The 16598-nt window shown below is 39.0% G+C and overlaps 1 protein-coding gene across 1 annotated transcript; it reads left to right on the top strand.

Annotated features, from left to right (window-relative positions):
- The first annotated feature begins 4076 nt into the window (after positions 1-4076).
- Positions 4077-15990, top strand: LOC130911126 (troponin C, skeletal muscle). The gene is made up of 6 exons (XM_057828858.1): positions 4077-4192; positions 8994-9048; positions 9145-9288; positions 14795-14909; positions 15192-15328; positions 15528-15990. Exons 1-6 carry the CDS (start codon positions 4190-4192, stop codon positions 15557-15559), a joined length of 486 nt encoding a protein of 161 aa, XP_057684841.1. The 5' UTR covers positions 4077-4189; the 3' UTR covers positions 15560-15990.
- Positions 15991-16598: the final 608 nt, after the last annotated feature.

Genomic DNA, 16598 nt, shown 5'->3' with positions numbered 1-16598 from the left:
AAATAAAATAAAAATAATAATATAATATAAAAATAATAAATAATAATGACACTATTAATTAAATAGACAATAACCAAATAACACTCTCTGAGTTCTTCAAAGAAAAAGGGCAGAAAATAAATACCACTATTAAGAAAAAAAAAAAAAATCAAAATGCTCTCTGGTATTGTTCAGGGGGTCGGACTAAATGTGGAGGTGGGCCGTATCCGGCCCGCGGGCCGTAGTTTGATTTAGAGTAACATTAGAGGTAAAGGAACTATTTTCTGTGAAAGATGAAATCTATCAGAAAGCTTAAGTTTGACAGCAAATTAGCTCATATCATGAACACATTTTATGCTGATTTTAATTAGTGATGCACGATAATACATTTTCAACCGATACCGCCAACCAATATTTTCCTCCTCGTTCCAACCGATAATGTCATGCCGATAATTCTATTAAAAGATTTAAGTAAAATTTTAAAGTATAAACAAGAGAAAATATTACTGCAAAAATATGTGTGCAAGTAGTAAATTCCAACATCTAAATAATGACATTGTTTGACATTGTGTAATGGTAAACTTTTGGCAACAATTACTTACAGAGTAAATATCAAAGTTGCACAAAAATGCCTTTAAAAGTAAGCCATTCCTAACATATTACTACACTGCAAAAACACACCTCCTTAAAACTAGTTAAATTCCCTTGTTTTCAGTGTAAATCAATTGGAAATAAGTGAAATTATCTGCCAGCGCTTCATGTGTATTTCACTCAGATTTTTTGAAGAAAAATACCTAGCTGAAAATAAGCTTAACAGACTTATTTTAAGTAATAAAGTATTATACTTAATCCCTAAAAAACTTGTCAGAAATGTTATTTATTCAAGAATAGGTATGGTTCAAAACATTATTTGAAAGCCATTTTTTCTTTATTTTTTTTTTTAGATGTATGGGCTTAATAAGAACAAATGGCAATATTTACGTACTTCAAGTAAGTGGAATAATATGGCGCGTTCATCTGTTAACTAGTCTTTAGCACTCAAAACAAGATGGGGAAATATTTTGACTAGATCAGTGGTTCCCAAACCGGTCCTCAAGGACTCCTGTGGGTCCTGGTTTTTGTTCCTACCAATCGAGCACAAACCGTTTAACCAATGAGGTTTCTGCTAAAACAAGCAGCACCTGACTACAATCATCTGATTATACTTGTAAAACACCAGATTGGTATACATGTGTCGTCCTGTTTTGTTGGAAAGAAATCCAGCACCCACAGCGGCCCGATGTGGAATAGTTTGGGAACCCCTGGACTAGGTTTAAGAAGAATGATCTGATTAAGACGTCATAAATTTACAGCGTACTGAATGCATTACTGCTGACCTCTTGTGAGTGTGGTTTGGAGCATGTTGAAATTATCATCCAACAACTGTGCCATCATGATAAGCATGCTTACTTGACGTCACTTCTCCAAATGTCCGTGGTAAAACTGATGGGAACGGCATGCTTTTCACGAAGAATGGTGGTCGTATAAACTGCATTATTTTTTTATCCGGGGCTTTGGCTCTCAGGTCATTTCGGTAAAAAAAACGTCTCTCGTCCGGCATCTCCTCTGCCTGTGCCCTTCAGTCCGTCGGGCCGCCAAATTAGCACCCACGCCAGACCTTTGTCTGGCCGTGGTGCTCGATGAGTTGAACCGGAAATGGGTGGCGGCAGCAGCTACGTTCGTACCGGATATCCGCCCGTCCTGGGTGGCTCGCCGAGGTGTATTCGGGGCCTGGCTCTGCTCCGGACGGAGGTGTGCGCCTCATGTTTGCTGGAGGTCCAGCTGCCGGGGAACCGGGCTCAGCCCGCCTGTCCGCCCCGCCCAGTGGCGTTCTGCCGGACCGGCCAGAGCGGCGGGCTCCGTGGGAAGACGACTTACTACTTGTCGACTATCGATCTCGTGCCGGTATTTAGTCTTAAATGGAGTTTATCACCCGCTTTGGGCTGCATTCCCAAACAACCCGACTCCAGGAAGCCTGCAGCGTCTCTTCATTGTCACATGCCCTGTAGCAATGCTTTGTTTATGTGTGTTTACAATAGCTTTAGCATTTGCACTAGCAGCAGCCTCGTATCCTTTCCAAAATCTTTGTGATGCAGCTACAAATGGCTTCTCAGGTTAGTGGTGTTGAATGAGGACGCTTTAATCCGCCTCGTGGAACTTCTGCAGTGCATGTTTTGCAGATGGCCGGAGCGTCCGTTTTTTTCACACACGGATAAATCCAGCCACGCTGGTGACAGAGCCGCCATGATCTCCAACTTCAGTGCCTTTGTTGTGTTAACTCCGCCTCCTCAACCCTCCTCCCTCAGGGGCTTCAGAGAGGGGAGGGGTTGAGGAGGTGGTGGTGCTGAATTGGAAAAAACGGCTTTGGTTGCGCACATTTGGAGGCTAAATCAACTATATAATTATCGGAGCTCATTATCGGTTGAATTTTTAAAAAATCTGGATTATCTGTGTGACGTCATAATTGCCATTATCGGCCGATAATTATTAGTAACTGATATTATCGTGCATCTTTAATTTTAATGTTGTGGTCTGTTATATAATCGCAATAGTACACTTGATGCTGTTCTTTAACGTCATTAGTGGTACGAGAGTGCTGGTAGTAAGTCTTCTTCACCTTGAACTGAGATGCTGTTGTTCATCCCATCCCTGACCTGTTGCTGGATGTCCCACATTCTTCTCCGCTCAGTGCGCTGTCCTCTCCTTCTGAATCTTCCAGTGAGCGAACTGATGTCGCGGTTCCTGCCTTTTGCTCTGGCTGCACTTCCAGGCTAGCTGATTCCAGGGTACTGGCCTGTTGCTCTGGCTGTTAGTGGTCCACCTGGCTGACTGCTGGCACTGTAGCTGGCCCACACTCCGGGTGGTGCTGAACCTGACCAGCTGCTACCACGGTAGCAGTCTCCTGCCCCGGCTAGGTTGGCTGTCCGTGAACCTGGCATGCTGCTGCAGCCCTAGCCTCCTGCTGCACCTGTTAGCATGATCGCTGCAGCTGCCCTCATTGTTGCTTTTCTGACTCGTTTTGAACCATCTTCTTTCTTTTTGAAAAAGACAGTAAATGCAACTGTTTTTTTGGCATGTTGAAATACCGTTTGATCCTGGCTGCTTACTCCCCACATGCCGAAAATTTCCAAATTTTTTTTTTTTTTAAGTCACACAAGAGGTAAGATCTGCCCAAATAAGTCCCGGAACACAGGGAGGCCAAAATCAAGAGGTGCCGGATCCTGTTCCGGCAGGATCTGGCACAAATTAACCCCTGGTTTTACACCTGTAGGAGACTTGGGCCTTTCTGCAAGATAGTGCCACTGCATGGTACTGTTACACACAGTGAGTCCATCACTTGAAAGTGGCTTTGGATCTTCACTTATCCTAACTTGTCATATCAAGAGCTCACTCAGAGGCAAAAAAGTCAGATAACTACTTGTGTAATTAATTGTTGAAAAAAAGTAAATTTTCCACCTTATTTCCCAATAGTCGGATGGATACAATAACACCACAGCACACACTTGACCCTTGTCATTGACTGACAAGCTAACTATAGGCTACATGCCTGCTGTTCTATTTGTCTACTTGTTGAAAGAGGAGGAAGCTTGATGGCAAGATAGCTGGAGATGTTGTACAGCTGTTTGTAGAGCAGCGATCCGCTTGCACTCCATCTTGAGTTACTGATGTCACCAAGTGCAAGGTTAAGCCCGAAGCAGTAAGGATAGTTGAAGAGATGGACCGCCAGGTCAAGGGAGAGGAGGGGTCTGGAGAATCCAAGCATGCAGGGAGGGGGGCGTTAATCTAAGTGTGATGTCAGGGTTCCATCTGCAGTCAAGTGCCCAGTTGATCCTTTGCCAAAATAACCTCCAGTTGACTGATGCTCGCACCATCTTTCCTTTTTTTTTTAATCAATGTCACACGGATGATCCGTTGTCTAAATATGGGGGATTGGATTGGACATATGGGGACGTCCATCAAGGGATTGTAAGCAGGCACCCATGAATGTGATTGGCTACCTCCGGCCCAATCCTGAGCATTTTCAGTGAAAGTTTGGCGGGATGCGAGGGTACTTATGGAAGCCAGGGGATCAGAGTGACTCTTCCATCCCAACGGTGTAGCAGGGAGACATCCTTTTGTCAGCTAGTCAACTGTTTTTTGGCGGTGTTTGTTTGCAAAACAACTGGTCACCATGGTAAGAACCTGAAAGTCTGGGCCTTTTTTCTTGTTGTTGTTGAGGATTTTTGCTGTCTATGTTTACCTGGAGAGGATACAGAAAAAGATGTCTGAAGATGGAGATAACCCTCTGAGGCAGCGGAGGCACTGAAGTGTGGAAAATCCCTGGATTTACTCGGAAAAGTCTTTGCTTTTATCGGAATTTATCATAAAGCAATGCTAATAATGCAATGGGAGTCCTGCTTTCAAAAAGCAAAGATCTATTTCTCAACTTTTGCTGTTCACTTTTCATCCGCTTTTGCATCACGTTAAACATGATATGATGGATATTTAGATTCCAGCCAGCCGCGCTAAAGTTAGCACCACACACACAGCTGAGGAAATTGAGACAGACATACCGCCTTTTCCGAGTGCCCTAATTTAGGACGTTCACCTTGAAAAAAAATCCCCCTCAAATCCTCCCTCAAGTCTCATCTTAAAAATAGCTGAGCCTTAAGGATTTGTGTGCGTGGCCATATGCTAAGATATTGACGATGATCTGTCAAGAGTAAGAGGAGAGACAAATGCAGACCACCAGTCATTGTCCTATACTTAGCTTTTTTAAAAATCAACTTTCCACTGAGTTAAGAAACGCTGGAAAACTATTTGTCTCGCAAAGCTTCCCATAAAGTTTTCCCGTTAATTAAATTAGGACTGACAACACTGTTATGAGAAATTTCCAATATTATATGCTGAGACTATGATTTTATTAGTCTCTGATTGGAATCAAAGAGGCCTACTGAAACTGAAATGTTTTAACTGTAGGCATATGTATTTTCTGTATATTTCATGTCACACATGAACATTACGTGAATGATTTTGCTAACCAAAAGAAGTATGTATCTAGTCTCTCAAATTAGAAATTGTGACGATTTACCCTTGAGCCGTATTGAACATTATCATGTTACAGTGTATTTTTCGATATTCTAGCTGGATGTGATGATACAATACAACTGAGAGTGCTATGCCTGCCTGCTAAGCAATAAAACAGTATAACTAAACATCCTGTGCCTGCCCCCTCCACATCCCTGGGGTTATCAAGCCTTCAAACAGCAATGCGACTAGATTTTTTTACAGCAAAGTTATAACATCAGTGAAATCCTATTTTTGAACAAGCTCACGCTCAATGGAGAGCATGGCTAGGTTGTTAAGCCTGCCCTGTGATATGGTGGAGCGTAGGTAGTTTTTTATTATTTTCATTTTACTGAAGGCTCGCTCTCCTCCAGTTACAGTCACTTGCAAAGACAGCAAAATGCTTCACCGGACCTCAGTCTGTTCAGCCTCGCGCACTTGCTCCCCACAGACTAACATATATCCCTGATCTCCCATCACCTTCTCTTTTCTCGGCTCAACAAGAGCAGCATGTCTTGTCATACCGCAGCTCAATAGGCTACAAGCGGCCGGTGACTGACTCGAATCGGGCTTTGGTGACGGTGATCGCGAATGTAAGCGTTCAATGTTAGTGTTGTTCACTTACCGACATCAACGTCCACAGCCAACTCTAGCCCTAATTCTCTGGCTTCTTGTCTCCCTTTCAAAAACGTCATCATTTTTTCTCGTTCACCTCTATGATCTTCATCTCTTTTTCATTTTCTTTTCTGCGTACCCGATCTATGACGACACGCTATGGTTTAGAGTTTATAACAATGACAGATTTTAATTTCCCGCTTCAGGGCACGTATGTAGTGTAGCCTTGAGTGCGCCAGAGCAGGATCAAACCATTCTCTGCTAAGACAGAAGGGGTGGGGGCGTTGTGCAAAAAAAGGAAAAAATATACTGTATATTTGAAATATTTAATATGTTAAAGATTTTAAGTATATATCGAGTAGAGCATAATATTTAATCAGACAATGATTTAAATAAAAAAGAAATATGTGAATGTAAAGAAAAATAAATTAAGGGTCATTCAGGGGCCCCTACGGTCCTGAGGCCCGGGATAACATACCTGGTTGCCCCCCAGCAACGGGTGTGAGATCATGTACATTTCATGTTCTGGAGAGTAATTCTGGCAAGTCGTTGGTTTCATTTACTCATCCTCAGAGTTTATAGTATTAGCATGTCTAGGGGGTAATCCCCTTTAAAAAGCATTGAAAACTCTACTTTTACTTGACAATCAATCAAATTCATAATAGTATTTTATACGTTAATTCCCAAAAGAGCTGTTCTCAACATTATCAATCCATTTTGATTAACACGTTATTATCATTTTGCCCTGTTAAAACATTTCATTGACTCAGAACCTAAATTTACCATGTCTTTAGACAATAAATGGCATGCCATTATAAATAAATTAATTTTGAAAAACAGCTGTCTTATTTTTGAGAAGAACTCCCACTCAAATAGAGGCTGCTCCAACCGAGGTCTTCACATCAGCTATTTTCTAACTAAATGTAACTATATATTTCTTAATAACTGAAGAAATATACTATATGACAGAAAATAAGGCTAGGCTAATTTTCTTGTACCGTATTTTAAGCACGATTAGGCACATCGGATGGCCTATTTTTAAAACTGTTTTCATATATAGGGCGCACAGCATGATAATGCGCAGTAATAGTAGTAGTGATTGGGGTTGCGTCATACATCTACTAGATGGTGCTACGCGAAAGGGAATGTCATGCCATGATTAACCAATATTGTTCCATATACAGTATATTGTTAGGCGCATTGATTAATAAGATGCACTGTATGCTTTTGAGAAAATTGAAGGCTTTTAGGTAAAAGTTATAGTGCGGAAAATACCGTAGATGTTGTTGTTCTTTTGGTCAGTATAAACTAATTGCATATTCTCTTAATATAGAAAATGTTCTCTGTGTTTTTGTCAAGTTTATCTTAAATGTAATGTAATTTGCATATCTCTGTTCAATATTTAAAATGCTTATCATAAATTTGGTCACGTGAATGTTAATATGAGCAGAAAGACAATAGGCTGGACACCCAAAAGATGCTGTAGTTGTAAAACCTTAAACTTGTCAGACGAAACTACATAGAATAATATTAATTAGCATATCTGGTACTACCATAGAAACACGATATGATGGGTTTACTTTGAAGGAAAATTAATTAATTTGTTTTCAAACAGTCGGGAAATTGACCCCCTCAAAAAATAGTCAATATAAATATATACCGGTATATATTTGAAAATCTGATAATGCTCATGACCACGGGTGGGCAAACTATTCCACAAAGGGCCGCAGTGGGTGCGGGTTTTTGTTCATACTCATCATGAGGACAACTTTTCACCAATCTGGTTTCTTACAAGTGCAATCAGTTGATTGCAGTCAGGTGCTTCTTGTTTCCACTGAAACCTCATTGGTTAAACTGTCTGTGCTGAATCAGTTGGAACAAAGACCAGGACCCACTGCGGCCCTCGAGGACCGGTTTGCCCACCCCTGCTCATGACTCTTTGCAGACACTATCTGTAATTCAAAACCTGAAACTCTCAAATGCATATAATTAAAAACACTGTATAGCTATTTCAAGCATAAAACAGCTTCTCATGCAAGGCTGGTTTAATTAGCACACATTGTTGGAATAAGTTTCCTATGCTGTTCTAGGCCCGTTTCAATGAGTGATAAGTCGTCGCTATGGTGACCATTTTTATTGTTTATTTTCTTGTTGATGGTTACACATGTGAAAACATTCATTAGTTTCCACCACTATTGTTTGGAAGGAGACTGGTCAGCTAACTCCCTGTAACTAACAGAGGTGGAGAGAGGAGCCAAAAATTTTACTCAAGTAAGGGTAACGTTACTTCAAAAGAATATTACTCAAAAAAAGTAAAAGTAGTCATCCAAAATGTACTCAAGTACAAGGTAAAACGTATTTGATTAAAAGAATATCAGGTAATGAGTAACATTTTTTTTTTTAAACATTGGTATTTTTTCTTATCTATATGAACTGTTATTATTATACTGTACTATAACCTATTACTTAACCATATTAAGCCAAAGAAATACAAAAAAAAAGTAATAATAATTGAATTCCGCCGAGAGGAAAAAAATCTACAGAAATGAAGCATCATTCGTCCAAAGAGCATGAACGCCCTCTAGTGGAGAAAACATTTCCAATTATGAAATAAATAGGATCATGTCTTCAGTTTTCCGTGGTCAATCGGTGCCATTCCGTGGTCAATCGGTGCCAAATAAAATGTGGGAGAGAGGTTAAAATCCACGCTTTCGATTCATGTTGAAATTGTTTATTTTGCTTTAAAGACACTACGTGATTGAACAGGCTGGTGTTATGATAGAACAGCAAGCTTGAGTCTGATTGGTATAAGGGAGTCATGTGATTATTGTTACGACGTCTCATTGGTGAAACTGGTAGAGCCACTGCTTGCATCTCTGGCATACAAAACAAAAAGTAAACTCTAATATGCAGAATAAAGAGGAGAAACGTAACGACTAGTCTTGTCCAAAATAGTGGTATGAGTTGCGTTTTTTTCTTCACAAATCTACTTAAGTAAAAGTCAAAAATATGGTTTCCTAAAACTACTCTATGAAGTACATTTTTCTCAAAAGTTACTCAAGTAGATTTAACGGTGTAAATGTAATGCGTTACTATCCACCTCTGTTAACTAGTCACGTGACCTGAAAACAAAGTTCATTTGCTGGGAGACTTAATTGCCAACAGGCCTATGTGCTATTCATACTTTATTTCATTGTTTTAAAATTGATTGCACCAAAAGCACAATTTTGAGTTAATCACTATTTTGCTTTCATGATAGTATGCATTTAATTTGTTGTGACTGTTTTTGTACTTCTTTGTTTCTCTCTCAAAAGCCCACTGACGCTCAAAGCGATGCTCGCTCCTTCCTCACGGAGGAGATGATTGCAGGTTAGTTTTTATTGGCTTATACTAGTACTGTTTGTAGTTTCCTTTGCTGTGATATTTGGTTTGCTACTTACTGAATTTGTCCCGTCGTGTGTCCAGAGTTCAAGGCCGCCTTCGACATGTTTGACACTGATGGCGGTGGTGACATCAGCACCAAGGAGCTGGGCACCGTGATGAGGATGTTGGGACAAAATCCATCCAGGGAGGAGTTAGATGCCATCATTGAGGAAGTGGATGAGGATGGTAAGGAATTCATGCTTTGAATAGCTGTTTTTGTTCCTAACGCTTCAAAGCGCACATGTTTAACTCATTCACTGCCATTGACAGCGATGGACATAAAATCCATTTATCTGAGATGACTGGCATTTCAATAATCATATTTTTTTACCATTGACAGCAATAGACCTCCAATAATATCCTATTGTTACTATGTGGTCTATGTAAAAAAAAAAAAAAAAGTTTTTTTTTAGGTTTGTCTGTCTCTGTGACAGGGCTAAATACTATGAAGTTTAAAATAATAATAATACTAAACTTCCAAGAGTTTATTTCTATTTTTATTCATTTTAATTGCATTATTGTTGTAATTAATATTTTGTCTGTACATGTTTTTAAATAAAAATAATTATAAAACACAGTAACATAATAATCAAAATATTGAATCATTATAAAATTAAGTTCTTCTGACATTCTCTTAACCAATCACAGAACAGAACAACGACTCTGATAATCGTTTATATATTAATTGTTCCATATTACAGGACTGAACTCATCCACTGCGTAAATATATCTTTCCTATACCATCAGGTCGCAGATATCGATCAATTAAATTAAAAGGAAAGCGCGACTAAGAAGAAGCCTGATACAGGCAGTCATAGCTGCCTTAAACAGCACACCCGGATGATTTATCCATGTTGACCATAATTGTCTTGTCTCATGTTTGATGAGTGTAATGTAATGTAATGTACTCTGTGTAATGTTCTGCACAGCCAGTGAAGATGAATTTCCCTAAACGGACTAATAAATCTAAATATTAATCCTTACAATATATTTAATTTCACTGATAAGAATTTTTAAGTTTTGGCATCCCCGCTGAAGCTGCTGTCCCCGTGTAAGCGGGAGAAAATGAATGGATGCATGAATTATTTTCATACATGACAAAATAAGAAACAGATAAGAAATAATTGTAAAAAAAAATATCTAAAATAATAAGTTGGAAGTACATAACATAAATAACAGTTAATAATATTTCAACATGAATGCTGACAGAAGGATATTCCTTATTATTCGTAATATTGATCAAAAAGCACTGAAACAAGTCTATGATCTATTACAGCGGGAGACCACTTGTAAACTACAACATTCAAGTTCGTCCAGTTGAATGACTAAATCTGCGGTTGCAAAGCTAAGCTATATTACCTTTGTTAATAAGCAGATGCAGTGCAAATAGGCCTCATAAATCAGTGGTTCTATTCCCCTACACTGTGCTATAAGCCATTATCAAGTTATCAAATTTCTTCTTATTGGTCTGACAACATACAGTGACAGTGACCGCCACTAGATGACAGAACCTGTTGCCATTCTTAAGACTAACATTGTTGTGGAAAACTGTCAATTTGTGAGATCATCACTATTTCAATAGATGATTTATTTAGTTTAATGGCGTGCCATTTTTAATGCATAATAAAAATTTGCTTTGGCTCATTATAGGTTCCACACTGATCCCAAAAAAATCTTCATAGATTAAAACATCATAAACAGTGGTATGAAAAAGTATCTGAACCTTTTGGAATTTCCCACATTTCTGCATAAAATCACCATCAAATGTGATCTGATCAAAATCACACAGATGTAAAAACAGCATCTGCTTTAACTAAAACCACCCAAACATTTATAGGTTTTCATATTTAATGAGCATAGCATGCAAACAATGACAGACGGAGGGAAAATAAGTAAGTGAACCCTGTGCCTAAGGAGACTTAATGAGCAATTGCAATTTTTCCCAAACAATTTAAGTCAAGTGTGTTCCCAATCACATTGAGTAGTTTAAAGCTGTCCTGCCCACTATTACAGTGTTTTTCAACCGGGGTGCCGTGAGAGATCGTCAGGTATGCCCTGAGAAATTATAAAATTTCGGGTTTTTTTTTTTTTTTTTTTTTACATGATTTTTAAAAAAAAATTTAAACGTCGTCGGGCGGAGTTGCAGTACAAAAGGAAGGAGAAGGTAGAGGGTTGCGGTCATGTGCAGATGAGCGAGGTATTGTTCGTGTCGTGTTCAAGTACTGCTTGGATTTCTAGCCATCAACCACCTAGCTGTCCGTGACGTGGAACCCAGAACGTCTACTGTACATCATTTGATTAGACTCGTCAGTGTTGATATACACTAAAGTGTCTTTTCCATTTTATCCATATGTGACCGTCAAACCTCCCCGTGTTTTATTCCAATACATTATCGAGGACAGCAAGGTTGTTGATGGCTAGAAATCCGAGCAGTTATTGAACGCGACCCGAGCAGCTATCCAACAGTGCCAGAGTGCCTAGCTAGCTTAATCGTCATCTCCAAACGAAATACCCATCACTTCAAAACTAGTCGATGGACTATTTTGTTCGCCTTCATGAAAACACGAGAAACAAGCAACTTTTTTTTTTAGAAAAACTACAAAGGTGAATGAGAAAGCCCTCAAAGTCAGTTACCTAGTTGCTGAACTTGTTCCCAAATCCAAAAAGTCCCACACTGTGGCAAAGACATTAACACGTACTACCTGCTTGCAAAGCCATTGTCAGCGAGATGCTCGGCCCTGATGCGATTAAAGACATTGTCAAAGTCCCCCTGTCTGTTAATTCTAAGCTTTTCAAGCCCAACTGCTATAAAAAAAATAAATAAATAAAAAAACAGACTCAGAGCTGTTGATGAAGATTTCTGCCTGGATAACGGCTTTGTGTAAACACGCTCAAGTTTCACACCAGGTAAGTATAATTATTGAGAACTTTATTTTACAATTAAATATACTGGATAGAGAGTAATTTTAGAACATTTTTTGTTTGTGGTGTGCCGCGAGATTTTTTCCAATGAAAAAATGTGCCGTTACTCACAAAAGGTTGAAAAACACTGCACTATAAAACACACACCTGGTAAGAATTGTCTTGATGAGAAGCATTGTCTGATGTGCATCATGGCTCGGTCAAAAGAGCTATCTGAAGACCTGTGATCAAGGATTGTTGTTTGTTTGTTTGTTTGTATAAAGCTTGGAAAGGATAGAAAATCATCTCTAAAAGTCTAGATGTTCAACAATCGACAGTCAGAGAAGTTGTCTATAAATGAAGTTTGCCACCATTGCTTTTCTCTCAAGGAGTGGCCATCCACCAAAGATGACGCCAAGAGTTCAGCGCAGAATACTAAGAGATGTACACTAAAAAAGGACCCTAGAATGTCTGCTAAAGACTTACAGAAATCACTGGCACAGTCCAATATCTCTTTGCGCACATCAGCTATATGTACAACTATGGCCAAGAATGGTGTTCATGGGATGACTCCACAGAGGAAGCCACTGCTGTCTAAAAAAAACATTGTTGCTCGTTTAGTGTTCACAAAATGGCACTTGGACACGCCGCAGACGTTTTGGCAAAATATTTTGTGGACTGATGAAACCAAAGTTGAATTGTTTGGGAGAAACACACATTGTCATGTGTGGAGGAAAAATTTATCAGGATGTTTTGCAGGAAAACCTCAGGCCGTCTGTCAGACTGTTGAAGCTAAAAAGATTGATGCTGCAACAAGGCCAGAACATCCAAAACACAGAAGTAAATCAACTTCAGAATGGTTTCAGGAGAACAAAATACACGTTCTGGAGTGGCCAGGTCAAAGTCCAGACTTGAACCCCATTGAGATGCTGTGGCATGACCTAAAGACAGCGATTCATGCCAGACATCCCAGGAATCTGACTGAACTACAGCATTTTTGTAGAGAGGAATGGGCCAAGATTAGTCCTGATCGATGTGCCAGACTGATCTGCAGCTACAGGAAGCATCTGGTTGAATTTATTGCTGCCAAAGGGGGGCCACAAAATATTAAATATGATTGTTCACTTACTTATTTTTCTCCCTTCTTTCACTGTTTGCATACTATCCTCATTAAAATATGAAAACCTATCAATGTTAGGGTGGTTTTAGTTAAAGCAGACAATCTTTTTTCATTTGTGTGATTTTGACAAAGATCAGATCACATTTGATGGTGATTTTATGCAGAAATGTGAGGAATTCCAAAAGGTTCAGATACTTTTTCATACCACTGGATATATGTTAATTGATTTCAGTTGCTTAATTCAGGAAGTGTAATTCATAAAAAAATGAAATCATTTCATTAGACCTACAGTAAAAAATCAATATGATACATGTCAATGTCTTGAAATATTTCACTGTGCCCAATGCATCAGTATGATTGGTTTCATATTTTTTAATACTACTCTTAGAAAAAAATATATATACTTGTAATTCACATAGGTATAGGCCTATAGACCCTACTCACATGACATCACAACCACGCCCCCGCGCCATATTGTCCGTCAACTCGTCGTGTTGACGCATTACCGCTACGTAAATTCCTCCCATTATGGAGTGTTTTTCTGCTCGTTAACATTAATAATCAAAATGGTGAAGGCGTGTGTGGCGGTCGGTTGCAATAACAGAGAAGATAGACGGAGAGACTTGAAGTACTACCGTATTCCGAGAGAGAGAGCGAGATGGACTGCTGCAATTCGACGAGAAAACTGGGCTCCAAACGATAACCACAGATTATGTAGTAGTCATTTTATATCTGTTAAGATGCATTTAATATATATTTAGAGGGTTTTGGGCTGACAACCACAATTAAGATCATTGCTAGGCTAATCGCCGACAACATACACTCAGACGTTGTGAATGAACTACCTGAAAATATATAATTATAAGGGGATAATAAGACAGTTGTCATACAATTAATTTACAATTTCACTATTGAGGTCAAAAGCCAAAAAATAAATTCAACTAGGGACAATCTGGAGTAGTGCTATCGCACTTCATATTTATTACATATTATATATGTATGTAGTGACAGTGCTATCGCTAAACCATATAAACATTAAAAGCCCTAGCTCCATTGACAAATGACATGAAATACATTAGACTTGACAGTGGATGTTAGCAAGAACAAAAGATTTTGAATTGAAAATTTCGTAACTCACCTTCCCGAGCACAAGATAGATTCCTGCCGAATTTTTGTGGACGAGGACCTCTTTCACCCAACCAGCAACGAAGTATTCATAAGCCTCCAAGCTCTTAAAGTTTTTCAAACTTTCGTGAGAATAGGCTGATTTTGTGTGGACAAGATAGTTGTAGATATCAGGGTAGCAGATGTCAGGCAGAGAGGGCGAAGACAGCGGGTCGAAAAACATCGATTTAGGCATCAAATATGGATCTGGCGAATGGATAAACTGAAGCTTTTCCGCATAACGCCTTTTATGCAACGCATCCAATTAGTTTACAGCGTCAGATAACACTGGGGCTTTCATGAATTGCTCTATAAATTGCACGACTAATTGAAACCATTGAGAATAGGGCTAAAAAATGACGGACAATATGGTGGCCGGATACAGCGACACGTCATTTTGTGACGTAGGTGAGTAGGGTCTATAGGCCTACTGATGTTATGAAATATTATGAAGCCGAGCTATTCACCTGTAATGTTCAAGTTGCCCTTTTCCTCTCCCCTCTCCAGGCAGCGGTACCATTGACTTCGAGGAGTTTTTGGTCATGATGGTGCAACAGTTAAAGGAGGACCAAGCTGGAAAGAGTGAAGAGGAGCTTTCGGAATGCTTTCGTATTTTCGACAAGTACGATATCCAATGTTGTCTGTCGACAGAGGCGACAGAGTTCAAATAGGAACAGCAATAAAGTCATTCATGTCTGTCAGAAATCATTAATTGTCACACAGTTTCGTTTGATTTAGAAGACCTGATTTTGTAAACATTAGTGTTTTGGGTTATTATTATTTTTTTATTGTTTAATACAATTTGTGGCAACTACAGTGATGCATTTTTTTGTATTGTATGTTGATGCGAAAATGTCTGGATTTAAGTCATCCAAGTGTGACATTTGATCATTATCATCCTCAGGAACGGTGATGGATTTATCGACCGAGAGGAGTTTGGAGACATTCTGCACATGACCGGTGAAGCTGTCACAGAAGAAGACATTGATGAGATGTTTGGCGAATCTGACAATAACAAGGATGGAAAAATTGATTTTGATGGTGAGATAAACACAGTCATGTTAATACAGTAAATAATATCCAGAAAATGACCTGTAATTTTCTATAAAGTGCGTTGCTTTACAATTGCCAAACATATAATGTCTCGATATTTTTACTTTGATTGTGATCTAGAATGGAACTCCTTTTAACTTCTAAGTGCGGGCTAATAAATGCTTTTTTCTTTCATGGTTCACTACAGAGTTTCTGAAGATGATGGAGAATGTCCAGTGAGGACCACATTCCCTGGTGACCCTCCTTTAGCTTTAACTAAGCAGATCACATAGTTTTGATTTGTAGATTTGATTTGGCATCATTTTGATCAGGGGTTAAATGCCTTACCTCATGCTGCACTCATTGGAAGCCCTCAGGCCTGGCGAGAAAGTCTAAAAATATCTGTCCAACCTTTTTAAGACGAAGACACTTTCCCATAGCTGGTCCTCAGCTGTCTCTTCCTTGGCAGCTGCTGCTCCTCCTGACATGCTACACCATGCACAGTATTCCCTTCAAACCCCCAGACTCCTCTTCTGCACACCTATTCCGTGCTGTCCTTTGAAATAAACCAACCTTTCACTCATGATTGCTCAATTATTGTTGCATGCCTATTTGTTTGTGTTGTGTTCAATAGCAACGCTCAACTCATTAAAACCTAAGTACTTGTAAAAGATGAGCAGTCTTTGCCCTATTTGATACTTTAAATTGACAGAATGTCCGGGTCTTTTGTTGAGTTACACAGTTTTTGGATCGAAAAAAGGTAAGTATGTGATAAGACCTTGTTAAAATCATGGCATCTTTAATTATGCTCTCTCTTGCTCTCACCTCGAGCAGGGTTTAGGGGTTTGAAATTTAAAAAAAAAATTTAATATGCCCTCCTGTTCAAAAATTTTCTTCCCCCAGAGAATAGAGATTTTAAGCATTCCAATGATGTATCATACATGCATAAAGGACACACTTAGGTGACTTGAAGTTCCATTCAGAGTGGCCAAATTTCAAAATTGTCCTAAAGACAGACACTACAGACACTATTTTTTTTCATTGTGACATAATTTGTTTAAAAGTTTAAAATATGCGAGTGAAAACATTTTTTAAGTCGTTATTTTAAACTAAGTATTAGACATCAATTAAGGATTCTAAGCTAAAAATGACAGTCATTTTGAATAAATATAATTACTTGCCTTCTTTTTATGGCTGAGTTAAACTAAAAGCGGTTGAGTGGTGTCTGTAACCTGGGGTCTTCAGGGTAAAACGGACAATTTAAAAAATTTGGGGGCTT

The sequence above is a fragment of the Corythoichthys intestinalis genome, chromosome 2 (assembly GCF_030265065.1).
Source record: "Corythoichthys intestinalis isolate RoL2023-P3 chromosome 2, ASM3026506v1, whole genome shotgun sequence".
In the NCBI taxonomy this organism is placed as follows: Eukaryota; Metazoa; Chordata; class Actinopteri; order Syngnathiformes; family Syngnathidae; genus Corythoichthys; species Corythoichthys intestinalis.
Note: the sequence above shows the minus strand (reverse complement) of the source record. Positions and strands in the feature narration are given on the sequence as shown.

Bases quoted from the DNA above. Each gene is read 5' to 3' on its own strand.
- LOC130911126 (XM_057828858.1), top strand. The intron at 14,910-15,191 runs GTACGATATCCA...TATCATCCTCAG, and splicing joins TGCTTTCGTATTTTCGACAA to GAACGGTGATGGATTTATCG. The intron at 15,329-15,527 runs GTGAGATAAACA...GGTTCACTACAG, and splicing joins TGGAAAAATTGATTTTGATG to AGTTTCTGAAGATGATGGAG.